The sequence below is a fragment of the Sylvia atricapilla genome, chromosome 2 (assembly GCF_009819655.1).
Source record: "Sylvia atricapilla isolate bSylAtr1 chromosome 2, bSylAtr1.pri, whole genome shotgun sequence".
Taxonomy (NCBI): Eukaryota; Metazoa; Chordata; class Aves; order Passeriformes; family Sylviidae; genus Sylvia; species Sylvia atricapilla.
Genome location: NC_089141.1, coordinates 100,270,810 through 100,298,545, shown reverse-complemented (window position 1 = coordinate 100,298,545; position 27,736 = coordinate 100,270,810). Strand labels below are relative to the sequence as shown.

General features: G+C 38.8%; 1 protein-coding gene across 6 annotated transcripts in view; it reads left to right on the top strand.

The window, feature by feature from the left end:
• The window catches only part of SH3KBP1 (SH3 domain containing kinase binding protein 1), a 212,887-nt gene that overhangs the window by 121,663 nt on the left and 63,488 nt on the right, over nucleotides 1-27,736 (top strand). For all 6 annotated transcript variants that reach the window (XM_066313938.1, XM_066313936.1, XM_066313937.1 and 3 more), the window contains one exon: nucleotides 8,487-8,683. In XM_066313938.1, coding sequence (XP_066170035.1) covers nucleotides 8,487-8,683 — 197 coding nt within the window. The remainder of the gene's footprint in view (nucleotides 1-8,486; nucleotides 8,684-27,736) is intronic.

Genomic DNA, 27,736 nt, shown 5'->3' with positions numbered 1-27,736 from the left:
ACAAAGTTAATTTCCAATATGCTTGACTTCAGACTTTAAGATGAAGCTTCAAATCAGATGCAAGGTCTGCCTCTGGAGCCTTTAATTTCACAATCTTACTGGGTGGTGCTGTGCCCTAACATTACCTTTCAAGGTTTTCCAAAAGCCTGTTCTCCATGCTCAGCCTGTTTTTCATTAAGGGCCAAATCATTCTTCCCCTCTTCCCAAGTCATCTCAAGTAAGCATAACTGAAGCCAGGAAGAATTCAGTCACCTTTCCAGTTCTGCTGGAGCTCTGCATTTAGTTCTTCTTGTTAGTCATACTGGTTGTGCCATGTCACAGGAAAGAAATTGCATCAAACTGATTTCACAGTGCAGGATTGGATGAGTGTCTAGAAGAAAGCTTGATAACCAGCTGCAAGAAGACTGCTTAACGCACAGCAGATTGCTGTGGGCTCACATTGCTCTGGGCTAACACCATCAAATTTTTGTTTTTAAAGCTGATAAAAGGTATCTGTTTATACTACCTGGAGCTGGTTTACCTGAATTTTAGGTTGAATTCTACCTCCCTTGGCATTTGGTTGAGACTTGCATGCTTTTTCATGCTGCAGAGGTGTGTTACTTTCTCCATAAAGCTGCATCTCAGAAGGCCAGATATCCAGCTACACTTGTAGCCTGGTTGTTGCTTTTTGGGTGGGAATTGGGACTGAAGAATGGGTAATACACAAAATCAGGTCATCCAGGGAAGTCTTAAACATAACAAGGGTTTGCACTGTTGTTACTATCAGAGATGCTCTTGCCTAAACTAACGCACAAGAAGGAGGGTCCCTTACTCTCCCTGCTCCATCTATTTACAGCTCACCTCCTGCAGACTTACTCATCATGCTCTTCCTGAACAAGCTGACTGATGGTGCAGCCAGCTCCTTCCATTTCATATCTCCTCTATGGTCCATATTTTTAGGCAAATATCCATGAGCTTATGTCTCCAGTGAAAACCATTTGGAGACATTCCACAGAATCATTTTCATTTAGAGATGTCTGGGTAAAACAACTCATAGCTGCTCTAATTTCAGCTTGCTGATTTCTCTGTAAATTAAGCTGGAGTCAGTTCATAACTTTAGATTAGTTATGCCAAGGCAATGCTTGGATTCACCTGTATCACATTGCATGAAGTGTTGCTCAACTTTGTAATCAAGCTTAGAGCTTTTACTTCACAAACACATGCTCAGTGCTGAATACTTTTATTTTGAAAGCTGTTTTCCAACTGCTGTGTTTAAAAGAGACTTTCTTACTTAACCAAGGTGTGTACAAGCTATTGAATTAGTCGCTGCTTCTAGAGACCTTTCACTGAAATACGCAAGATTGTCTCCTGCAGAAACACCCAGCCTTGCCTTTATATGCTGATATAGCTTTCTTGGTCATGAGGTATGCCAGGCTCTGCTCAGCAACAATTCCAGCTCCTTTGGCATTCTGCTCATCAACCTGCTGTCAGAAAATCTTTGCTACTGCATATGCTGGATGAAGAGAGACACACAGCAACAAAAAACTTACCATTTTGTTGATCACAGCCCTCTTTTCTCTCATCCTGCAACTTTCTTGCACCTCCAAGAATGATGCTTCTTGGATTTCTAATTTTTTTATTTTTACTGATTTAGTTTCTCTTTCTTGCTTCGCTTTCTTTTTCTTCAAAGACGCAATAACTGAGGAACAGTGCAGATAAAATGCTTGATTTGACAAATATTTGCCTCTCTTTCCTTATATGTGGATCCACAATGCTGTCAGTAATAGCTATTAGATATAATGGAAGAAGATCAGGATCGTTGAAACAGAAACATTCGTGAGTAACCTCAATTGTGTTTTGTGTTTTCTATTGCTCCACTACTTTCTTTTACCCTTCTTTTTTTTTTGTCCCCCTCCCCCTTAAATCTTGAGGAATTATGGCTGGTCAGAGTTCTGAGAAGTCAATATGGCTGATGCATTTATTATGTTGTAAACCCCCATTTAGGAGTGTCAGAATGTGAGCAAAGTTAAATGAGAAATGTGGATTTTAACAGTTCTGAAGAGAGGACAGTTACAGCTTTGTATTTCACCTCGCCTTGTTACAACTTGCTTGCGAAAAAGAGCTTGTATCAAATACACAGCTACAAATGCTGTAATGAAAAACAACATCTGAGAAAGAAAAGTTATAAAATTGGGGGAGGGAAATTTTCATGATTAATAGTAAGCATCCTGTTTGCTGGAGAACAAATGTGCCGATGGCTTGGGACTGGGGGCTGTGTGTGGAAAAATTATGTTGACTGGGGTGAAATGGTAAATCCTTCTGTTGATTTGGATTCCCACTACCAAGTGGTTTTCCATGAGTTTCACAAAAGACCTGTGCTTGGTAAGTGGCAGGTAAAGAACCCTATTGGCTGTGGCTGCTTATCTCTCCTTCAACGTGTAATAACATGTGCCTGTACTTGGAGAGGGTGGTGAAAAAAGTAGTCCTCAAATGAAGAAGACAATGATTGTCTACAGGTGTACAACTCCTGAATGAATAATTGTTCCTGTTTGCTCTTACAGTACTCGGGGAAGTGGCTGGGGAGGTGGGGAAGTTGTGCACTGATGGCTCTGTGCTCATGCTGCAGAAGATGCTTGTGCTCAATGCATGCTGCTACATGGGGCCGAGCACCGCGCCCCTTCCCCTTGCATGACCACTTGTGCAAGCATAGAAGAAATCTTGGGGCATTTCTTATGTGGCAAGAACTGTTATGCAAAGGAAAATGAACATGTTGAAACCAAATGACAAAATGTTTAGCTGACACAGTTGCATTTTTTCAAGGAATGACTGAGAAGAACAAACAATTACTAATATTGAGATAGTCTGCCTCAGCTATTTGTACATGTATAATCACTCTTGGTAAAGAAGCATAAATTTGTGTTTTGAAAGCATGAATTTATTAATCTTTAAACTAAGAAGAATCAACATGTTGTTTTTTTTACAGTAGTATTAAAATCAAATTTCATTTTCTGGTTTTGATTTTTTTATGACACTGGAATGTTGTTGGAGATGGCTTCAACAGAATACAGGATTTTGACAGAAAGCAAGCTCAAGACTAATACCTTATAGGATGTGGGTATTTGTTCTGTGTTCACCAGTATGTGAGGAAAAGGAAAAAGGACAGTTCCTGTGTGATCTACTGCAGTTACCATGTATAACTTCACCGCCTTTGTCATTCAGATTGGTCAGCTGGGCGTTACATGCTGTCATTCTCTAAATAGAAGGAAAGGATAGATTTCTCCTTGCTTTCCATCCCTTTTATAAAAGTTAAAAAACCCCCACCTCAATAAGCTTAATTTACCAATTTCTTTGTCCTATTAAACACAGCTGACAGTGTTTCTCTCTGGCTGCTATAGCAAATCAGGAGATCCTTTGCATTGTCTCAGGTGTGTGCCTCTGAACAGCTGACCTTTCCATGGCTTAACAGAGCTGAGAAGTGCTTAGAACGCCAGAACACCACTGGCCTTTACTGTGTCAGAGGGGTCCATCTTTTGCCCAGGGCCATAAATTGTCAGCAGAGAGAACAATCCAAAATAAAGAAAAAAAATTAGGTTGCCAAATAATAGCTCAAAATAGAAAGCTCTGTAAACGTAGAATGAATTTCCTTTTCTCCCCTGCCATTTTAAGCTATTTAGAAACAATTTGTTTCCTGCTTTGAATGGAGTTAATTTTACCACAGATGTTTATTTTTGTTTTAACAGCTTTAGTTACACAGCCCTTTATCATCCCTAACTATCTTTCCGATTTAAAGTCCTGGTTTGATGCCAGCACAGCTCTGAGAGTCCATTGCTGAATTAAATCTGATGTTGTGGTCTCTTTTTAATCTCTGTTTTAGCTAATCTGTTTTGGTACCTTTCAGAATGTTGCTCTCAAAAGACCTATAACTGCTATAGCAGGAGTGTGGTGTGTTAGAAATATCTTGAGGAAACTAATCTCTCTTCTATACCCATAGAGGAAAAAATGTCTGAAGTGTGAAATTCCTTCAGACAGTTTTGAGAAAATGTAATCTTCATGAATACTAAATGAGCTTGCATTTTTAAGGAGCATGAATCAATAAGGAATCAAAATTCTGAGTGTTTTTAAAAAGCTGTAGACCCATATCTTATTCCAGCCAAAAGCTGGGAACATTTGGCCCCTGGGAATTTTAACTTCTTGCTGATGATGGTGCCCTTGTTCAGACTTCAAGGAACTTGCTGGAAAAATACTACCAGTGCTTGGATTTGAGCTCTACCTTGTGGCGCTACAGATGGTTCAGCAACAATAAATCTAGGTAAAAGAATAGCAGTTTTGCTTATAGAGCCAGAAATTTGATGTGACACTCCCAAAAGACTTGAAAAATATGTCCTGAGAAATATTAAAGTTCTGAAAAACTTTCCTGCTGTTAAGACTGATGTGATAGTAAGCATGTTAGTGAGCACGTTATTGATGTTATGTTCTTAGCTTGTCAGCTCTCCAAATGCTGACAAAGAGCTGACAGGTTCTAGAGAAGTGGCTGTTAAAAAAAAGTGGTCAAAAATAGTGAGAACCCTGACTACTGTAGCTTTTATCCTATACTGGCTTTATTTGAAGTACTTAATAGCTGGGTTTACAGGGAGAGCAAGATGTTCTCAGTGTTTCTGAGGACAGCAGTTTGCTGAGCTGCTGGCCTCACCCTTGTGCTCAAGTCCGTGGCTGTGGTAGGCCACAGCTGTTTCAGGCTGAGCTGAGTGGGTGTGCTGGTCAGCAGAGAGGGGGACTGTGACCACTGAGATTATCTCCAGTTTCTAATGTTGATTTAGCAGCCTGACCTCCCTGAGAGCTGTAGCTCTTCATGAAGAAAATTCCATACTTAAAATTCATAATCTGATAGTCCGTGTCACTCGGATTCCTGCTTAGATCCCACCTGTGTCCATCAGCTACATGTATGTTTTGGAGAAACTATCCAGCCAGCTGTGTTCTGCCACTAAACTTTGCAGTAGTGGCAAAAAATTCCATGGAAAGTTGAACAAAAAAAACCAAAACCAAAACAGAAAAAAAAAAATACAACCAAAACCAAACAAAAGTCTGACTGGAAGAGGTACATTTTTCTGGTTTTGAGAGAAAAGATCACTTGAGCCAGGTTGCAGGTGCACCAAGAGAATTGCTGATAGATGTATACTGATACAAATATATACTCACACATGTATGTATCACACATGCACATACACAAACACACACACATATATATGTGTGTCAGGGAACAACCCAATGAAAAAATAACTGAGGAGAGAATTTATCAGGCAAAGGTGGGCATAGTATTGCAAATCCTTGCTTCCAAGTTCTTTATCTGTCTGAAACAGAAGAGTGTATCTCATGTACCTGGACAAGAAGGTAAAAGAGAGTCTCCTTAGCATGTCTTTAATAGTAAGAGCATGTTAGAATATTTTCTGCAGCACTGTTTTATACTCAAGCAATGCATTATTCTTTCTTGATTTTACGAAAGATGCTCACTTTATCTGACTTGTTCTAGTTTCCACTGCATACAGTTCTTCTCTTTTGTCCCCTTTGTCTCTAGATCCCAGTCATGTTGTGATAAAAGCACAAGCAGGGCTTTTATTCTTACTGATTTATTTAGTGAGGTACGGAGAACTCCTCAGTTTGGGTTAGTCAAAATAATTAAATTAGGTCATTTTCCCAGCTGATCTAGAAGAACTCTTTTTAGCTTTGCAGGAGCTTTGTATCTGATCATTAGAATGCAACTTAGTTTGGACAGGCCACACTTAAGTCTATTCTCTCCTCATTAAAAAAAATAGAAAGAAAAAAAGAAAAAGGAGCAATGCTATTATTTCCTATGTTGTTTTCATTTTGAGGACTGTATACTGAGACAGCTCTGTGGCAGTATAGGGAACAAATGACTCTTGGATTATCACCAAGCACAGATGGGCAATGCTTGGGAAATCTGTTGTGAACCCAAGGTGAAGCTTCTGATGCAAAATGTGATGCCTCATCACTGAAGAATGGTCATAAAAGCTGAAAATGCCATAATGAAAAACAAGTGATGACTGAGAAAGAAACAAAGCTTTATTCTTACTGCATCCCCTTGAGGTCTCTGATCTTTCTTTCATGTAAACTTCAAAGATCTGAAGTCCAGTTGAGATCTGTTGAGTAATTCTCACAATTACTTTCATATTTTAATTCCATCCACTGACCAAAGTCCAGATCTTCTTCTTCCACCATTAAGGATGCAGAAAACCTATTTTGATAATCTATTTTAAAGATAACTTTTCTGTTCATTTCAGGGAGTGGCTAAGAGCAGTCATGGATTCTTATCAGTTACTTCTGGAGGGAGGTGTCTTCACTGCTTCTTCCCTCCACCAAAATAGTTTGAGATTTTGGCAAGGGTGACAGTAGAAACCTTTGCCAGAGGGTAATTTTCCATATCAAGGTATTTTATTCAGCTAAAAGACAACATTCAGTACAATTTTTTTAAGTTTTTTGAGTTGTGGATGTTTTGTATAGTCAATTGCTGACCACTGTCTTTGCACTTAAAAGTGGTAAATAAAATTGGTTCTAGCTTCTATCTCAGCCAGGGCCGCAGTGATTGATAATTTGCAAAGCTGGAGAAGGTCCAGTTGGTAGAACTTACAGCATCTTCAGTTACTGCCCAAGTCAGAGCAAGGGGAGGGAACAAGAAAGGGGAGTGACTTTGCCACACTTTGCCCGAGATAATTTACACCTGTCTGGCTAAATTTGCCCTTGCATCTCTGAGTGCCTCTGCTAGAAACGCTGTGCAATGGCTCTGCTGTGGGTAACCACTCCTCTCCTGCCCTCCAGAGCACCAAGCAGCATCACAGTCAATGCCTAAATTACATGGTTACTGATTTCCTGAGGTCTGGAGAGAAGTAGTGCACAGGGTTTACTTTACTGATGGTAGGCATGCTACCATTCTAACTACCATAATAAATATAGTAATTAACCAGATTTAAGGTTTTCTCCCAGGCCAGTATGCAGTTTATTAGAAAAATTAAATGTAAAGTAATCAAGACTTCTGCATATTTAAGAAAAGTATTGTAATATAATTATTTAATATTCATTTAAATTGCAATCCTGCACAGATTATGGAACAAATAACTTGTTCAGTGTTATTTGAATTGAATATCTGAAGAAATGGAAATGTTGCTGATGTTCAACAGTAGGTGTGGCAGCCACTCTGGAGGCTAGAGGGCCTCTAATTGGAAACTTTCTGTAATTCTGCTTTTTTACTCCTTGCATGTTGAAGAGGCAGAAAATATCAGGGCAACATATCATGTCTTTTCTGGTTTTGGCTAAAAGTCCTGATCTGACACAGAGTTCCTGATTTCATTTCCTAGCAGCACCCTGGTTTTAACAGATGAGCCTCTCATGTCCTGGATCATGAAGATGTACCTGGAGGCCTTAGGTCTTGCACTGGTTTCTGTAGTTTATCTGTCAGCCTTTTATGATGAAAACCTATTGCAATCACTTTGTTGACCTTGATATAAAAGTAATTAAGAAGAAAAGCTTATTTGAAATTCTTTCTTTGTGACATCATGAGTACTTGTTAGGGAAACGTGAGGATTTGAGCTTCTTATTGTTAGGTACAATTGCTGCTGTAGTAGCAGCAATTGCTGTGGTTTTCCTGGGAACAGTTAATGCAGGGAGGTAGATTCAAGTGGTCTAGGGAAGGAAACTTGAGTGGGTCACTTGCTGCCAGTGGCTGTTTGACCTGATGCTGCACCCTTCTGTAAAGTGGCTGAAACTTCACCTTATTGCATCTGTGGCTCTGCTATTGGAGCAGCAGATATTTTGAGATAAGTGCAGGTAAATTTTCCTATTCACTGAAAGAAATAATGCAAATCAGAATGTCAGTGTTGATTTGTTACATTCCTGGAGGAGAGTGTGCATGGGTGCTTTTCTTATGAGGCTGTCTGTGCTGCAGAGAGGTTTAATTTTCAGCGGGGAACATATTATGCAGCTTATTTGATTGCAAATTTGTTTGAACGGCTTTCAGCTTTATATTTCCCAGTAAGGTAATGTAGCTTTAGATACTAATTGCATAATTGGCTTGAGTCACACAGATTTAAGGTACAGCGTGCCTGATCTGACTGCTTGTTAGCTTTATGAGGCTTTATACAATAGGTGCCTTACAGCTGAATTTAACTCTTTCTTTTATTGACGTCTCTTCCAAAGAGGTTTTGCCTGAGGAATAAGGATTTTCTTGGTACTCAAGGAATCACCATCCTCATTTGTGAAGTTTTAATGCTGGAGTATGCATGTTTTGTGGATTGGTGGAATTTCTAACCAGTACACCAATGTGATGAAATAAAGTCATTTTTCAAAGTCAAAAATGAGTGCATGGCACAGAAAGCATCTTCTCTACCTATTTCTTGTGGTTTCATTTTTCTCAAGAGGATGGTGGGAGGGATCACTTTCCAGTCACAATCTGATCTGAAAGTAGTGGGATTCACACCTTTCATCCCTCCTTTTCACAGGCCTAAAAGATGCTACAGGCTCTGAGAGTGATGGTGGTGACTCTTGCAGTACAAAGTCAGAAGGAGCCAACGGAGGCACGACAATCCAACCCAAAAAGGTCAAAGGTGTTGGCTTTGGAGATATCTTCAAAGACAAACCCATAAAGCTACGACCAAGGTCAATAGAAGTTGAAAACGACTTCCTCCCAGTGGATAAGGTATGTGCCATTCCTTAATTGTCTCTTGGTGTTGGTTTAAAAAGGTTTTCATCCTAAAGTTTTCAGTTCTGTCACTGGCCAAAACTTGAAGCTTTATCGTCATTATTTCCTATTCTTTCTGTAGACAAGGTTCTTCTTTTTTTATTTTTGCCTCAGACCAGAAAATGGATTCCAGTGAGGTTAGCTGCATGCAAAAGTTTAAAAAAAAATTACAAACTGTTTACTCTAAAGTATGTTCTTTAGGGAAACAAACAAAAAAGTGCATGGTTTCCTATGAAGTCACAACTGAAAAAAAAAAGATCAGTGAAATCCTTCCTCTAAGTGAACAGATTTGCGTAGAGTTACTGATGTGCTGAGAAGTGTTAGGAGGCTTCCACAGCCTTAAGTTCTGCTATGGGCATAGCTACATGGTGCATTTTCTTCATCCCCATGGTGATTTTAGGAAGCTCCTGGGCTCTTGATACCTGGTGTGGCAACTTCTCACCTTTGATTCATGCTTGTCCACTTGTCTGTAGAAACAGGCACTACAACAATTAACTTTATTGGCCTGCAAGATTATTTTTTTTCAACCTAGATAATTTCAGTGATCTGATTTATAGCACAGCACCTGCTCCCACATCCACTCTGAGTTACAGTAGTACAGAAGAGGAGGTCCTGCAGAGAGGGATGGAAACTTCTGAACTTCTAGATTATCCTGAGGGACATTTGGTTGATATTTTGCAGGTGATTGTTTTTCATTTAGTATAAAGAGGGTAGGGAAGAGATGGAATAATCTAAATAACGGAAAAACCTAAACTGTATTACTTACTGCTTGACCATTGCTACCTTCTTCAAAGCCTACATGGTACCCTGCTTGCCTTCTGTTTCTGGATGGACCTCCTAACTCACATGTGGGGCTTTGCAGAAGCGTTTCTTTTCATTTGAAGTCTTTGAAAAGTCTTTATGAAGTGGCCTTCATTCCTTGGAGGAAAATCTTACTCCACTTTATAATAATGTGAAGTCTTACCTTTGTTTTGCACAGACTAACAGGGTTTTTACTCAGCCAAAAATGGATTATACAATTTTCAGGAAACTTACAATACAGACCTTCCTGCCTGTGTCTTCAAGTTCTCCTAAAATTGGCATGATTAGTAGAAAATAGTGGCTTGATTTCATAAACACAACCCATCATTTGTGTTTGAAATGTGTAGGTAACTAAAGGCAGTGCTTCTTTGCTGCTGGTGCTTTTTTCCTGTCTAGGATTAGGTTAACCTCTGAGAGGAGCCATTCAGAGGCTTCAGCACTGCAGTCTTTGCCCACCACCAGCACCAAAACATGAATCAGTGGCACGACATCTGTTAGGACTGCAGACCATTAACCTCCCTAAACACTTGTTTCCCAGCTGCAAGAAATTCCTCCCTTGTCATTGCCATGTTCTTTACCATTTTATGCTGAATGTGAGAGCATCCTGCATTAAGTTGGCCATCCCAAGCAAGGTCCAATTCAGCCTGAAAGCTGAAGCTCTGCATACTGGTTCGACATGTACCAATGCATGAAGAGTTTTCCAAATTGCTCCATATTTTTCTCAAGCAATGTAGTTTTTAAAGGGATCTTTGCCCTGTTATGTGTATTTCTCATCTACTTGTAGCCTTAGTTTTTCAATAACTTGTAAAGTTTTGAAGGAGAAAAGATGCTTTCCTCTATTCTCCCTTTTTAAAATTTTTTCATGCTTTCTGAAGTTTGGAGACCCTAAAACTCTTTCTGTTGCTTCTTCTTGATACAATTATTGATGAAATATTACTGTAATGATGATTTTAACTTTTTTGATTTAAAATATTCCGTAACAACAGTTGTTTTTTAAAAAGCATCAGTAAGCTACTGTGAGAATTTTATAATGTGGAATTAATTTATAACACGATAGTTCCCATGTAAAATGTCAGTCCCATTTACAGAAGAATCAGCAGGGTCTTATTTTGTTGGTGTTATCACTTTGTGTTCTAATATGTTTTCAATTTTATGAATCATAAGCTTAGATCATATTTCACACAGAATTACTGGGGTGTTAAAAAGGCTTTTACACAAATATTGGCAGGAACATGAAGGCAGAAAGGTTTGCTGCCAGCTGAGCAGAAGCAGATGCCATTAGGCTCTCCTGTAAATCACCAGGCAGCTTCAAGTGTTTGCTCAGTGGCAGCAGTGTGGGATATAATCACCCTTGTCTTTTAAGGTGATCAATAAACTCTCAATAAAAGGCAAGACTGAGGAATTGCGTGAAACTTCATTGATTTTATTGGTGTGCAGAATTCATTGCTTAGCCGTTATTTGCTCTGAAAATCACAGAGGCAGATTATCCTAGGAAAATTAATGGTGCAGTCGTAGGAGTTTAGTTTGAGCAGTGCTATCAGAGCTCTGCTCTTTTAGGAAAATAGAAGAATTAAATACTTGTGCTTTGTAGTCCATTTCATTGCCTGTTGGTGCTGACATGTCAACCACTGACCATGGATAAGCAAAATCAGATTCCTGAGGCTTGGCTCTGACAAATTTCCATTGCTGATAAATGTAAGTGAACTGTTTTACAATGCTGCTTGTGACTGAAGTCGTAGTCACGTGCAGTCATAGTGAAAACTCACAAACAGATGAGTTTTTAGAAGAAATACAGTATGTATACAGACAAATTGAGAAAATTTAGGGTAACACTCTTGAAGCAGCACGATGTTTATTGTCAAATAGAAATGCCTTTCTCACAATGCCTCTCTTCTGCTCTGCAGCTTCAACACATTTAAACAGGTGCTTATGCTTGCTTCTTTTTTTCCTTTTTCATTTTGTAGTAGCTTATCTAAAGGTTCTGTTGCTAGGTTGGACTTCCTTCCAATATGATCTGTATATGCATCCGTTGTTCTGACAAGCTATCATTTTTTCCTTTCCTGTATCTAAGAATAAATCTCTACAAGTACAGGAAGATTAATTCAACCAATGCATTCCTTAGAACAAATACAGGAAGATTAATTCAACCAATACATTCCTTAGTCTGAGTTAACTGTATTGGGTTGATTTGTGAGTTGAGGCTTCAGCTTGCTAAACACCATGATAGGTGAATATAAACAAAAAGGTCTTAAAAAGCTATTTTTATCTTCTGAAAACTGTCCTTACTGCAGAAGAGACTATTGAGGGTATTTTTTACATTTTCCACTTGGGATGTATTTGTAACTCCCTTTCATAGTTGGCTAGCAGTGGTGGATTTGAGCAGAGCTGGATTTCATGAACATCCTTTGATGAGATCACAGTGCTGTTTGCCAAAATTTAGTGTAAATTATATACTCAGCCATCAATCCAGGGAGTATTGCAGACACTGTAATGATTTAATATAAAGGGGGAGGCTGTCATGGCTCTGGAGTCAGCAACTTGTAAGATCTAGTTAACTGGTGTTTAGGGATCCTTACTGCAAAGCACTGGATTCATACAGAAAATTTTTTAAATCTATTCAGTATGTTTTGGAGAGGAGAAATGGAGAACTAATGGAAGTAGACACAAGGGCTAGAAGGGCTAGAAGCTCTTGTCAATTATTAAGTCTACCTGTCCTTTGCAATAAGATAGAAATTTGTAAACTCTGAGACTGAATGCCCGCAAGGTCTGAGTTTCTATTTTGAGCTGGCAAGCTGGGAATGCAGAAACTGTGGTGATAGTCTGTCTTTGCACACCTGTTCTGTCAGATCCTGCCTGCTTGCCTGCAGAAAACATTTTTACCCCTTAATTTTCAGCTGTCATTTAAAGAGAAGTCTTTGAGAGACACAAGTTGGAGGCTCCTCCTGGTGTTTCTAAGCCAGCTGACGACGTGCCTGTGCTCTGCCAGCCCTGCCCAGTGTCACCCGTGGTGTGTGGTCAGCCCTGTGCCCCGTGTGCCAAGTGTGCCTGCATCTCATGGCTCACGGCTTCTTCCTTTGCCTCTCCAGTGCCTTTGGAAGTGCTTGCTCCCCTAATAGAAATGTTGGAGTCAGTGCTCAACATCTTGAGATTAAAAATGGATGCAAGCAAAACCACCTGGCACTGACTAGAAACACTATTAAAAACACCTGCTGAGGCAGAGAGCACGCAGTGGGAGCACCAAGTGTGTGTGCAGCACTTTGCACTTGAAAGCACAGGTTTCTGGCTTTCCTTTCTTCAGAGACAGCCATCGGCAGTGGCAGCAGCAGACGTGGCAAGCATCAGCAGTTTGTCGAATTCCGTGTAGGAACAGAGGAAGCGCTCATCTGTTCAAGCTACATTCATGTTCTGCTTTGAAGTCTCTGTCTGCTACAGTCTGGCATCGCTGTCCTAACCATTTATTCTAGTGCCATCTTGTGAAGAAAGCTGCAGGGGAGGAAGGACCCTGACCCCTTCTGCAGCTGTCATGAGAGCAGGGCTGCCTGCAGCAGGGTCTCGCTCCTTTGCTGGTGTAAACTCCCATTCCTTCAGTTCACTGTGGAAACAGGATCTGTGTGTTTCTTTCATTATGTGAAAACAGGTTTGCAAATGGCTGTTGTTCATGAGGCAGTGTGGACATTTAAATAAATACTTTAGCAGATTTACTGCCCAGTTCTGAAGGAGTAAGAAGAAGGGGTAGGGGAATTAAGATTGATGGGAGAGTTGAAAAGCAGCTTGCCCCATTTTGGGGAGGCAGACTCAAAGCAGGGCCTAGAACTAAGGGAATAGAATGGGAAATGCAAAATTAAGTTTAAAGAGAATTATGAATTTCATAATTTCAGCTGGCAATGACTCTCTGCTGAGTCACTGAACTGTGCAGTGTGAGTGAGGAGTGACTCCTGATCTTCTGCATGCTTTCCTTCCGTGCTATCCCATCTGTGCTTTCATGTTCTGTCACTTTGGTTTCTAAAATGTTCAAGCTGTCTGAACAGAGTTGTCCAGGTACCAATGGCATGGTTCAATTTACACATCACCCTGCACTGCTGGTTTTTGACAGATGACAGAAGCACACCCTGGTTTGTGCTTCCTGGGATGTTTTATTGGGGTTTGGGGTTTTTTTTTTTTAATTAAAGCATCTATTTGAGTAAATAATTGCAAGTTAATTGTTGTCCATGCTACAAGACTTCATGTGTATACAGTTGTACTTTATTCAGAAAAAAATTGTCAGTGTGAAAGAAACACACCAAACATATGCATGAAAGTATTTTCAGCTTATGTTTCTGACTCGAGCTGCTTGGAGAACATCTTAAAATAGACGCAGAGTAGGGTAAGAAGTATTGGTAGTACTACAAGTTATTCCTAAAAGCAATGTGGAAGGTCTGATCTGTCCTCCTGGGGCACAGCACTGGGTTTCTGCCAGATTGAGTTCTCTTGGAGGAGTGCTCTGTGGGAAGGAAAACTCCTGTTATTTCAGTCATGGTTTTGATTAGGAAATCTTAGGATGCTCCAGTCAGAAAAACAGGATATGTAGGTTTAAGCTAATGCAATTTTATTTTGTAATAGGATGACAATAAAAGTCTATATCTTTTAAGTTGCTCTGGATCCAGCTGTTGATCATTAGCTTGCAAGTCATTGTAAACCTCTGAATTTCAGTTGAATCTGTACCATTACCAGGCCCTTTACCCCAACAGGCATTCTGAAAGAATTGTTAAAAACCCCAAAAAGCTTTGGTTACATAGTTTAAAATAAAGCTGATTTTCTGAGTTCGAGAGATACTTGATGGAGACATAAACTGAATTTCTAGGAACGTTTGTCTCATGTTTCAACAGTACAGAGAAAACGCTTCAGAAAGTAACAATACTGGCATGCAAGTTGGTTCAGTTATTGTCTGATGAGCTTCAAGAGGACTGCTTCCTGAACCAATATGATATGTTTATTAATAGCAATAAAATCTGCCTAAGCAAAACTAATTTATATACATTGATGTGAAAAGATTTAAATTAGTGTTGTCAAGACTTCAGGGATAAACAGTTTTATAAACTGTTCTAGTGTTTGTCAGTAAAATATATTTTTCTTTCTTGCTCCATTTGGATTTTGTTAGGTAGTATAACTGATCTTTAATTATTACATCTGAGTTGTTAAGTTTTATAACTTTGACAAGATAATAAATTCTAATGAAATAACTTCTGATATTTATAGCACACATTAACTTTGAAAACTGAAGAAATATTTATGGAAAAAAAATTACCTGCCTTGAAATTTTTTTACCCCTTTGAAAATTACATAAATAAAAAGGCTGATGAATGTAAACTAAACTGAATATAACCTTTAAAGTGAAATCTATGCCCTCATCTTTTGTTGTCTATTTAGCTTTATTAGCTTGTGGAATTTTTCTGAAATGTTTTCTTTCTTTGTATTTTTCCTAGTTAAGGATTTTTTTAATAGTCCAATGAAAATGAGTATGTATATTATCTTGTGGCTTGCTTAAATATGAATCTTTAATTTCTTCCAAATCACCTGTGTCTTTCCCTCCCCTGCCCTCATTCAGACATTTTAAAGTTGAATGTTTGTAGGGAGGCAGCATTAAGAATTTATAAGATTTTAAAGGAACAGAGCATCATATTATTGATATTTCAGTTTCTTGAACATTTTTCTTTAAAAACAAAAGCCAAAACAAAGACGGAAGTTACACGAAATTTCAGCCTTTTTTTTTCCCCCACCAGAAAGACCAATACATTCAGAATTTGTCATAAACTCATTTTCCAATACAGTTATTTGCAAAATTTACTGCCTGAGCTGTTCACAGAAGTTCTGTAAATCATCACTCACATCCTTGCTTTTCTTAGCTGGTGGTCTCAAGAAGCCAGGAAAGTCTAAGCTGGAGAGGAGAGGAAACTTCTTGCTGTGAGTGAGCAGAGGTAGGAAAAGGTCCAGATTTCCTGTGAAATAAACAAGTGGAGCTTTTGTTTCCTGGGGATGGCCTGGCCTGTGAGTCAGTGTCAGGGCTGGGCTCCTGCCCTCGCTGGGCTGAGCTCATGCAAGGAAGGGGCAGGACTCCAGGACTCTTCTTGGACACTTCCAGCTGCTGAAAGGCAGCTTGGCTTCACAATGGGAGAGGAGGTATTTATTTTACAATTAGTTGGGGTTTTCTTTCCGTGGCTGTTTAAAACTGTATGGTAATATATACTCTACATAGCACAGGTTTCAGCTGTAGGGTTCTCTGGCTCTTCTGCACACCTTGGAGATGCTGGGTAGGTAAAAAGGAAAGAAGGAAAAAGAGTGCTGAGGATCCTGAAGTCCATTCCTGATATGGAGGTCCATATTGGATAAGGGGCTTACTTTTGTGTGAAAAACATATTCTCTCCTGGCTCTATTTAGCTCGAGTTTTTTCCTTTCTGCCTGTTTGGCCATTAAACTTGCACACATGTTTTCTATTTCTATATGAAGTGGTTTCAATTTTCTTACTCTAAAGAATAATACAAATTTAGAGTTAAGCAAGACAAGTTTTAAAGTCTTTAGGATGTGTTGCTCTTTCAAATATTTGCTTAGTAAGTGAAAATTCACCACCCCCATCCTGTGTTTTTTTGTCCTAAATACATTAACAAAACTGTACTTCTTCTTGAAAGAAAAAAGAGGAAGAGCTTTACTAATTCCTCTTCTGTGTGAGGTGCCATTGGTCTAAGTGAGGAAAATTGATATGAATGAATGTTTTAGAAAATCATATTGCGATAATAAAACATCTTCCCCCCCCGCCCCCCCAAGAGAAAAGCACTAGAATCAACTGTTGCTTGCAAAATTTTATAGAAAGCTGAACGGAGAGATACTAAGTTAACTGTTTAATTATTTGCAGATACTTCAGGAGCTCTTAGTACAAAAATGTAAATTTCCCTCAGCTTTGGCCTTTCGCAGCTAAAGTCAGTAAGCTGTGTGCAGAAATGAAGCAACAAGTTTTTTGAGTTGCTTTTCCTCCTGAAATGTGCCATGTGTCTTTCTTGTTTTCTGCCTTAAATAAAGAAAAGAGGAAGGAGGAAAGGAGGAGTGTGAAAGGATCACAGATCAGCCAGGCACTTGGTAAGATAAAAAAATCTGTAGGCCAGTTCCTAAGAAGCCTTTTTAATGCTTTGTGTGTGTTTCTTCAGGAGTTTGTGTTTCTAAAATAGCCCTTAAATACTAGAGATGTGAGCTGATACTATTGCAGTTAGTTGACTAAGCGCTTTATAAAAGCTTCCCAATGAAAGCCAAGGAGAGGGGAGAGAGGGCAGCTCCTGGGGAGGGAGGAAGTCCTGATGCAGCAGTGAGCAGGAGCCAGGCAGGGGCTGCTTTCTGCTGGGTGCTGGGCTCTTTGCCACACACTGACCACACAGAGTGGAGTCCTCCACCTGGACAGCTGATACTTTCTTCTGCAGCAGTTTCAGTACCTAAAGCACTTGCTGGAAAGAAAAGCTGAAACACATGGTAAAAGTCATTTTCCATTTGTGTTTTGAGTCACTTGTTGCTCTGCAGTCTTCCTTGTAAGTGTTTAAAATAAAAATATCTCCCTGTTCTTCCTCAGTAACTTCTGATTTCAGTGATGTAAGGTGAGGGGAAAAACCCCAAATCTAAAAAAAATAAATTTAATCTGAGGAGAAAAGAAAAAGTATAATTCCGAAATGGAAGAACTGTTTGTTCTGTTTGTCAGCACTAAGTCTGGGATAATCTGTGACAGTATGGGCTCATTCTTTTGTTTATAATAATTGAATTTGAAAAATATCATTGAACAGCTGCTTGTCAGTTTGTTGACAAAATTATGACTTTCACAAAAGAGCAGAGAAATATTGTTGCCACTTTAAAGAGGAAGATAGTAAAGAAGAGACGTTCCCTACTTGCTGTTTTCATAGATTTTTTTTTTTTTTATTCTCAGAGGTGAAAGGAGCTACAATGCTTTCCTTACTGCTGCAAAAAGAAGTGGAGATTCAAATAGCAGTTGTAAGGTTCAATAATTGTTGTAAAAGAGGGAGGTTTTACAGTTGTGGTTTCTAAGCTGGATGGTGCAATCTGGATCAGGCAAGTTACCAGCTGCAGTCTAGATAGGCATGGTTCTCTTGGGAGAGTAGGAAGGAATTTCTTTCACTCAGACTGACTGAAGTATTTTTCCTAGAAGAGACAGAAATTAATGGTGAATGGCAACCTGCAAATTCATGACAAAGAGAGGAAGGGGACATGTTTCCTTTACACTTATGTGAAGGAAATTTAAAAAGGAGAAGGAAAAATAAAGCAGGGAAGAAAGAAGGCTTTCTGCTTAAGAATATGCTTTTGATACAAAAGCACCTTCTAGCATTACAAATCTGCAGCTTGAGAAAAAAAGAAAATGAGCTTGTTCATCATGCTCATTTTGATGTGCATGCTTCCAGAGCTTTGAGATCAGGCAGCTGGGACCGTGCTGTGTGGGTTTCTTTCTGTGTTTGCCTTTTATTTCATTTACTAAAGTGTTTTTACTCATCAGTGCTTCTAATATGTCTCGCTCCATTTGTTTCAGCAGCATCTATCTAATCTAAACTCCTGTGTTCACTTTCTCACCATTAACCTTTTAGGAAGGCAGATTTTTGTTCATTAATGGTTTGAAACTGACAGCCTGACAGCATCAAATGTCAGGATTCCAAATTTTACAGAAATACTGATGTTTTAATGCATGCAATTTAAGATATATAGGTTTCTCTCTTGTCCAGCACATCAAGCACCTTGGTAGGAAAAAAACCCTCCAGTCCCCTCCATGCTGATAATCTCAAATTTTAAGAACTTTTCAAAATATGAAGTTACAACAGCTTTAGAGTCTGAATTTACCTGCTGGTAGGACAGGTTTAACTGTGGAGAACACTGCAAAAAGCAAAATGTGCCCTGTTCTGGTCTCTAAGCTACCCAGAGTTTTAATGGGGAAGATGTTTCACTGTTCATGTTTCTACCCCCTTTTCCATCCAAGAGGTTAGACCAAAAATTTTGCATTGCATGGTTTATCTTCTTATTTCTTTGAATATTATTTCAGATAGCACAGATTTCTCTGGTGAGTTGCATAATGCTATTGAAGACATAATTCATCTGTGGTTTGAAGACTGATGGTCTATTTCTACCTGAACTACCTGGTAGTTTTCGTGCTTGGATAGCTGGGTGAGACATTTGGTTCTGGCTCAAGTCATTTCTAAATGGAGCTCAACAGCTGGAAACAGGAACAGAACTAATTTTCCATTTAAGCAGTTCTGAAATTGCTGAAGAAACGTTTTGTCATTGCAAATGGGAAGTTAGGAGTCTGTGAAGCAGCCTCTCTAATTATAAGTGTTCTCCACTACAAAGGTTTGAGACTCCTTTAAATGCAGAAATATAAATGACATGAATGTGGACGATAAAAACAGTTACACTTCAACATAAACATCACTTTCATCACAGAGGGAACAGTTTTTATTCATAGTCTGAAATATTGTGCATCTCAAGATGTCTTGAATCTCTAGCAGTTTCTCAGCAAAAGCTGGTAACAGTCAAAACCCTTCCAGACAGCTCAACTGGAAATAAATCAGAGTTTATTCAGGAGGTTGGTAAGTTGTACAAGGTTTCACTTTGCAGTGTTGTGATGGAAATAATCCACCTTACAGGTCATAACATGTTTGACGTGGCTAAACAGGAAATGCAAATAAACATTTCTGTACTGTGGATTTGTCTTTTCCATTGCAATAGCTGACTGTCAATCTTGTATTTTATTTTTGTAATCTTGTAGATTCTTAGTGAGTTTTTCTCTTCTGTGGCAACTACAAAAGATGGCCCAGGAAAGTTGACTTATATACATACCATAAAACACTTCCTGGTTTTGAAATTTTTCCATTGAAAATTTCTGTAGTGTCCTATCAGAGATCTGTATAATTTTAAAGGCTTTTCTGATTATTTTCTACATATATCTTTGTTTTCTCTATGATTTTGCTTTCTTTTTAACTAAAGAACTTAATGCATTTGATAATACTTGGCGGGGAGAAAGGAGTTGGAGTAATCCCTTTAAGTTTCCCTTAACTTATCACTTCGGTTTTATATCATTTTGCTTAATTTAAATTTACTTTCTGAAGAGTCCTGTATTCAATATTCCATTTCCATATGTTAAAGAATAATATTTCTTGGAAACTGGAAGATCCTGGGAAATCTGTAGTTCAGGTCAGGCCTGTGGCTGGGCTCACCTTGTGCCTCCATGAGAGGTCAATATTGGAAGCCTGGGGAAGACTCTTGGAACAGTTTGCAGAAAAAAGTTCCTGCAAGGAGTTTTAAAAGCCTCTAATAATTTTGAAATTTGTATTAATAACCATGATGGATTTTTTTCCCTTGGCAAATCAAGTAGTCACATTTTCTTTGCATGTAACATTTTAGCACCTGTAGTTCCTGTGAAAGCGTTCCAGTCTGCTGGGTCACACACTGTGGGAAGGAGTTACCTCCCTCTGTTTGTTTTGAGCATGGTACCTGATCATTTCATCTGATAGCCCTTAATTTTTATTACTGGAAGAGATGAGTGAGTCCTTAATTTTTATTGCTGGAAGAGATGAGTGACTCCTCCCTATCTGCCTTCTCTCCTGATTTTTGTAGACTTGTGTCACCTGTGTGTAACTTTTTTTCCCAGAATGAGGGATCTGTTCCATGTGTTTGATTGTTCTTGGTGAATTCCTGTCTTTTTTAGCCCCTTTGGGAACTTAGCTGGTTTGTGTGTGAGGGCAAAGGAGGTGAGAACCTCACACAATGGTCAAGGTGTTGGGTGAATTCAGGCAGCATTTTGATAGCACTTTCCTTTGCTCTTTATTGCTTTCCAAAGCATTAACAACTGTGGCTTCCAAAGCCTGTCATTTCTGTCTTAAGATAGCATTTTTCCTCCAAATGTGCAATTTTATTTCTACCTGAACTCAGTTTTTGTCTTTCTCCTTTGGTGGCTCATCTGTGAAGGTGTGGAAAACAAGAGCCTTGATCTAGATCTCTGAACAATTCCACTGATGACCACAACAAAATCCTACTCTTTGTTTTCTGTCTTTTAGTATGTTACTTCTCCAAATCAGTATCTTTTTTAAAGGATGAATAGTAAACTCTTCCTAACCTCAGTTTTAGTTTTGAGTGTGCAGTGAGGTTATAATTTCAATCTTCCTTAGAAGCTAGAACCAGAAACTTTAAAAATTCATGTATTTTAATGAAAATTGCTGTGAATTGGCTATGCAAAATAGAAAAGATAATACAGGATTTGTGTAAAGACAGCACTGTATGCTGCAACATCATAATTTAATTTTCTAGGTATTAGGTACTGGATTTACAGATTTATTGCTGATCTGTAGATATAGAGATCCAGATAGATAAGGATAGATATTTAGATAGATTACCTGGCTGCTGTCCTGGCAGGTGACATGCATGAACTACACAGCAAAGTTACTTGAAAATAGCAACTATCATGGGATTCTGGGGACTAAATTTAGATGGCTGTGATGTTGCTTGTAGACAAGAAGCAGTCTTTTTTCACAGTCTGTAGACTAAAAAGCATTATTAGGATAGGAGCTTTATTTATCCCAAAGATGAATTACATGCTGAAAGGACTGTTTCACCTCCAGTGACAAAAGGGAAGCCTGCAGTGACTGGCATCTGGCTCACAACTGATGTTTGAATGAAATTAACTCCATCTTGAAGAACTACATCAGAACATTAAATCTTGTCTTTTTACATCTCAGTGATAAAATCAGCTGAATGTCATTGTACTAAGAAGTATAAGCAGATTACATGTAAACTGTGAGGCTCATGTAGTCAAAACAGAGCAAGAGGCAGTATGAAACCCTAAATTTTAAGATTTCTTAGCTTTTCAGTGGTTAAGCAAGAAATCAAGCTAAATAATCACTAAAATAATAAGCAATTGTGAGTAACGTATTCAGTAGATAAAATTTTATTCATACAAGATAGAAGCAATGAATTAAGTTTAATTGCAGGACCTAGTGCCATCTCATAAAGAAATTAAACACCTGGAAAATCTACCAAAGAACTTAATCTCATCTTTAGTTTGGGAGTAACAGACTATGAGCCAATAGGGAGTGTCAACACATACTGATAAAATCATCCTGACCTTCCTTTCTCCCTCCCTTTTCTTCTGTATGTAATCCTTCACAGTGGTATGCCAAAGGTAGTACAGGCTTGTCATTTTGTCTTTATTAGGCCACAAACATTGAGAATCACATAAATAATTCCTTGTCTGTCCAGCAGGTGATTTTCAAGGACTTCCCTTTATGTGATTCTCAAATACTTTTTGAAGTAATTAAGTAACACATCAGTAACTTACGAATTTTTCAGAAGTTGCAGTTACTTTGAAGAATAAAACAGTTTTTCATTTTAAAAAAAGGTGACTATTCCTCAAGGATTAAAAGAATTTATTCTTAGGCTTGATTTAGTTTAAGCATTTTAAACAATGAGTAGAGGTTGTTCTGCTTCTTGTCAACTGTAAGAAAAAATTATATCAGAAGAATAAACACCAGTGAGGAATCGGAAAAAAAAGCTCCAGAAAAATTATGTTTTGTTCTAAAATTTCCCTTGTCTGGGAACCTCAGTCCTGTTTCCTTTGCTTTGTTTACTTGCTTGTCTGCTGGATTCCAGGGCCGTGACAGTGGATGACAGATACAGTAATTGTAAGATGCTCTGACAATCACTGCTGTATTTCCAGGGCACCAAGTGAGCTGAGGGTGGTGTCGTCTAATCACAGCCTGTTTACCATTCTCTGCAGTGGGCATTGTAGCAGGGTTTAGACTGACATGCTATTCTTACACACAGCTTGTCTTTTCTTTCTTTTTCTTTCTTTTTCTTTCTTTGTATTCAAGAAGTAACTCCTGAATTGAACACTAGAAAGCATTTTTCCCCCAGATACCTTTAGTTTTTCTGCATATGCACGCTAATTCCAAAAGCCTTTAACATTCAAGCAGCATATTCTTGTTTGCTACTCGACTGTTGCTTTCCTCTAAAGCACTGGTGGTGCTGTAGCCAGTTCCCAGTTGACTGATGGACATGAGCATTTATATATATAGCTCCACTTCTTCACTCTTGACTTGTCTGCTTAGTGAAACTTGTTAATTGTGGTAAGAGTCACGCTGATGGCTGAAATTGCGTTCATTTCCAAGGAGCTCCAGTGGGATGAAGGCTTCAGTCATTTGCTTTGTAACAACAGGATGTTTATTTGGAGGATCATCTTTTATTTAGAGGTTGTTGATTTTGTCTAGACAGAGAGAATTAAGATGCCAGCAGTTCATAGGCCTTTCACAGCATCTAAATACAGGGCTTTGGAATCTTGCTGCAAAAGGCTAAAGCCTTTCACAGGTAAAATCCTTTTCAAAATTAAAAAAAAGACTTATTTCTTTACAAAGACATGCTGTAAATCGTAAGGCCTATGCTCATTCAAGTCCAAGAGTCATCTAATATAGACATCAGTTGGAAAAAACTGCACTTTAATCTGCTGGAATATGGATGAAGTGTGAAAATGTGCCTTTTTCTGGTTGTCAGGTGGAAGAAAATACTGTTTGACTATGTGAAACAAACTGTAATATGAAGCTTAAAATACTTTAATTGCTTTGTTGTCTGCATTCTGTGGAGTACTTACCATACATCCCAGTAAACAGCTCTCTGAGTGTGTGCTACATGTGATGCTGTGGTTAGGGGGCCCATTCTTTAGGGAAGCATCATCTGGTATTTAGAGCTGAGTGATCATATTTCCACTTTTGAATGATGTAGAGGCAAGAACTACCAAAGAAAAGTTTGGACCCTGGGTTTGAGGCAGAGTTGGTTTATTTTTAATCTCAAGCTGGATGCCTGTGGAGAGAGACCCTGAACAAAGAAATCCCTGGGCTTTTCACCCTCACAGTCTGCGCACAAGATGTTCACATGCCCCGTGTGTACCTCTTGGTCCGATGGTGAATTATCATCTGGGGTCTTCCAGTGTCTCATTGGATTCTTTCTCCATGTCTGCGTGGGCAGGTCCTGAACTGCTCTCATCTTCCAGCTTGAAGTCCAGGCTCTCAGCCCTTACCTGAAAGTATCCAGGCTTTGTTTCCTCCCCTGCTGCGCCAAGGGAAGTTCACCTGCCCCAGGCTTGGGGCAGGGCCCACCTGTGCTAAGCTGTCAGTAGAACTGGGTGCAGTTTCACAGCTGAGTCTCTCTGTATTAGCTGGGAGTGTGTTGGGCAGATGTACCTTGTTGGTTGGTGTTAAAAACCACAAATAATTGTACATGCGTGGGGGTGGTCTTTCTAGGAAAGCAGAGCTGTGCAGAAAGTGGTTACAGAGGAAGAAGCTACTGTAGATGACTGAGGCAATCAAATGTGTACACAGGTGTTTAGTTCACTTTTCTTCAAGAATTTTTGTTTTCTCTATAAATGTTTCTTAAAATTCCCATTACCCTCTTTGAAGTCTCATGTGGTGACCCTTCAGAAAAGTGTTGACTGTGTCCTTGTGTGAAACCTCAGGATAGCAGTACTGGATCATGCTGTCACAGAAGGGACTTTATATGGAGCTGACTATTGGTAGCATGGGAAAAAATGAAATCTTGGATATTTATTTTGTTTCTGACAGAGTGAGAGCAGTTTGACATCTGAAAGTCTTTGGGGTTTTTATATTTTGGCTCTTTTTTAGATTTTAAGGCAAAACAGATAGGATGGCTAGAGGACTTGATGACATTCCTTAAGCATTTGATGCATATTAGGAAAAAAAAGAAATTAATTTGGCTTCTCCCTCACATCACCAGCATTATACATAGTCACTGAGAAGATCGTTTGTGCTCCTGTTAAACCAGAGCTAGAAGACGCTAAAAACCATTTCTGCTTCTTTGTGAACAAATGTTTTCAGTTACAAAATGGAGTGTCAAGACATATTGAAGAATACAGCTTTTATACTCTCACTAATAGTGGCCCTGGATTTGCACATAAACTTATGTATTAGAAAATTCTCATGCATATAAGCCACATCTAAATATAGTAGTTGAGTTAAGAGGAAGTATTGTGGTCAGAGAAACGTGACACGTTTTTTCCTCTGACCCAGTCATTGGGGTTTTCTGAAATTCTGAACGTTCAAAAGATACGTAACTGTCTTTTCCTCCCTTGTATAAACACCCAGTGCACATTGTTGTATTTTCACTATTCAAACTGACAAACTATGTTAAGCCTAATTTGCAGCTCATACAGCCACTTTTAATGAATTCTTTAATGTCTGATGTATTCCTTAAGAATATCTTCATAGAGTTATATTCCAAGTAGCAGTTCCAAAATATTGTATCTAGAATAAAGACCTCACTACACTTTCCAAAATAAATAATGATGCTGAAGAAATTTTTTTCCTTATCCCTGAGTAAATAAGCTATTGCTTCAAGAAGCCTATATTGTTAAAGGACCCTCAATGCATAAGTATGTTACTTTGGTGTGAAGTATAACAGATTCTTCTTTATAGACCTATCTGTGCTCAAATGACAATTCAGTTTGAATTTTCAGTTGAAATGATCTAGGCACACTAGATCTGAATAACAAAAGTAAATAGACAAGTCAGTTTTCAACCATGCCAGAAAACCCTGAAGTACAATGCTAAAATATCCTGAAGGAAGAAACTTGGTCACAGGTGTACTTTTCTCCTGGTCAGAGCTCAGTAGTTGTAGGGAACAACCACAGTCCCTTTAGGTAAGAAAAACTTACTTATATACTGTATAAGTATATTCGTATTCGTATTCTGCTTCTCTTGTGTTGATCCCTGCCGTTAGAGGGATTGCACTTGAGACAAAATATATACATGAAAGAAAATGAGACTGTTCAGACTGTACCATGGCCTCATTTACCTGACTTTGTGTGCCACCTCAACCATTTTTGCAATCACTGTTAATTCAGTATCAGTGAACAGAGGTCTGCAGTGATACAGATTTGCAGTGTACCAAAATGCCATGGAGGGTCACAGAACTGGTTATTTAGTGCTGGACTGTCCTTCCACTGGCTTCATTGACCTAAGCATTAATGCTGCCAGGTTGCTGCTAAATCCGTCTTGTCCCTCTGAACATTTGTACGCCAAATCATGGTGATTGTTCATGCTTTTATCAGCTGTTTCTGCAGCAAGAGGGCACTTCATTCCTTTTCATCTTTAGGCTTTGCTTGTCAGGAGATTAATGAAACTTATGTCTAACAGCTAAATAATCTAATTATGGTTGCCTTGCAGAAATAGTGGGATTCTGCTTGCTTTGTTGATAATATTCTGTTGTGTTGGGAGTCAACCTAGGCTTGGAGTCAGAAAGCACAAACTGTTTTGTGTTTTTCCACTATGCTTTTCTTGTGTGACAGGATTAAGCAAGTCAGAGTGATATCTACAGAGAAATGTAAGTGGTACAAGGCTCACTGCCACCACCTGGAAAAGAGATTTATGATAATCAGCATGCTGGAGAATAGATGGAAACTGAAACAGTAGTCTTTAGGAGTGTCTCTGTACCACCAGGCTAGAGATGCAAAGTCACAGAATGATACCTACCCTTCTTGCTGATGATGAAACCATCCTGCAGCCAAGAATCCAAGATACAGCATTAGAGAGAAAATGCAGAACTTTACTTGTCTTTGCAGCCTGGTATTTTGGACACTGCTGAGAGATGCCATTATGGGCATTCTGGGTCATGCTGCATTTGACTTTTAATTGCAAACATTATTGACAGCGTGATAGATTTAGGTAATTGGAGTGAGACAGTTTATGCTGGGAGATGTCAGGGATTGCTGACAAGGTTGAGGATCCTGTTCTTGGATTTGGAACATCTAAATTCCCAAAAAGTCCTTCAAGTTCTAAGTCTTGTTTGTGCCTGTGTCCCAAAGGAGTAAGATGTGCTTGCTTCTTGGGAATACTGAGCCTGATAGGAATGAATCAGGTAAAAGACTAACCGTAAAGCTGGAGTTGTATATCAGTATTTTGTAGCATAGATCATTGTCCCCAGAAAGGTTTGGACCATCTCCTTATGTAATGAAAGAACAGAGGAGGAGAAGAAATCATATTGAAATCTTCAGTTCAACTTACTGGGCGTTCTTTGCTCCCATGTTTCCTTTTTTTAGAAGTGAAGGTTTTGATAAATTGCACTGGGCCTTCAACAGAAGAAGGCAACAAAATATCCTGCAATGACTGTTTTTGAAAAGAAAAGTCTCTGTCATGCAGATGTGTGTTGGGTCAGCAAGAGTTTGAGTTGGGCTTCCTTTGTTCTCCTCACCACTAATAAATTTGGTATATATTTGACCTGTATGGGAGCATGAGTGACATAGAACAGTTGCAGAGACAGTAGGGAAGTTTCTGGCTTATATGGGAGATGTCAGTGTCTCCCATTTTTGTTTTCTTGTCTGAGAAAATGGTAGCTGTGATAATGCTTGCTCTGGGATTCCAAGCACACAGATCTGAGCTATACTTGAGGTTTTAGCCTGTTATAGTAGAACCATCAGACTTACCAGATCACAGAGGATTCAGTGTCTCTTAGAGTGAGGAAAGTTTATCTTGGATGTTTCCTAATGAAGAAGTAAGTACTTTATTGAGTTTCATTGATGTGTTTTCAGAAAGTGGTGACACATTTTCCATGCAAATGTAGACCAATCTGAAACGTAAATAAATAATAATTTTTACAACTCCACCTCCTTTAAGACTACTTTACAGGATGAGTAAAACACCTTGGCAGTCAGGTATACCTGAAACCAGATTTGAATGGTTATCAATTTTTATTCCCTTTTCCTGTCAGTGATGCTTGCTTCACCCCTCGAAATCCCAGAGTGCACAATTAAGGCATAACAGTTACACTTTTCTTCACCTCTCCCTGTCCCACAACAAATTCAGGTATCCCTTCTCACTGGAGTGGGTCCTGTGCAACCTTCATAAAAATTATTTGAATTATTCCTCCTAGCTCCTAATAAAAGAGCAGCTTTGTTTGGGTAGTATTCCCTTTTCTGTTCACAAGTTTCTTCCCAATACTGATTTATCACCTGCACAGGCATTTGTTCTGAATGAACAGATGAATTAATGTTTTCAAGCATTGCTCTTGCATCTGCTTCTATACACTAGGAAATTACTTTGCATAATGGATTTTCCACTAGGATACACAAATATCTTCCTTTTTGCCCATGATTCTTTTGTTTTGATCTGTAGTTTGTTAAATTTTAGTCTGTTGTGGGTTTTT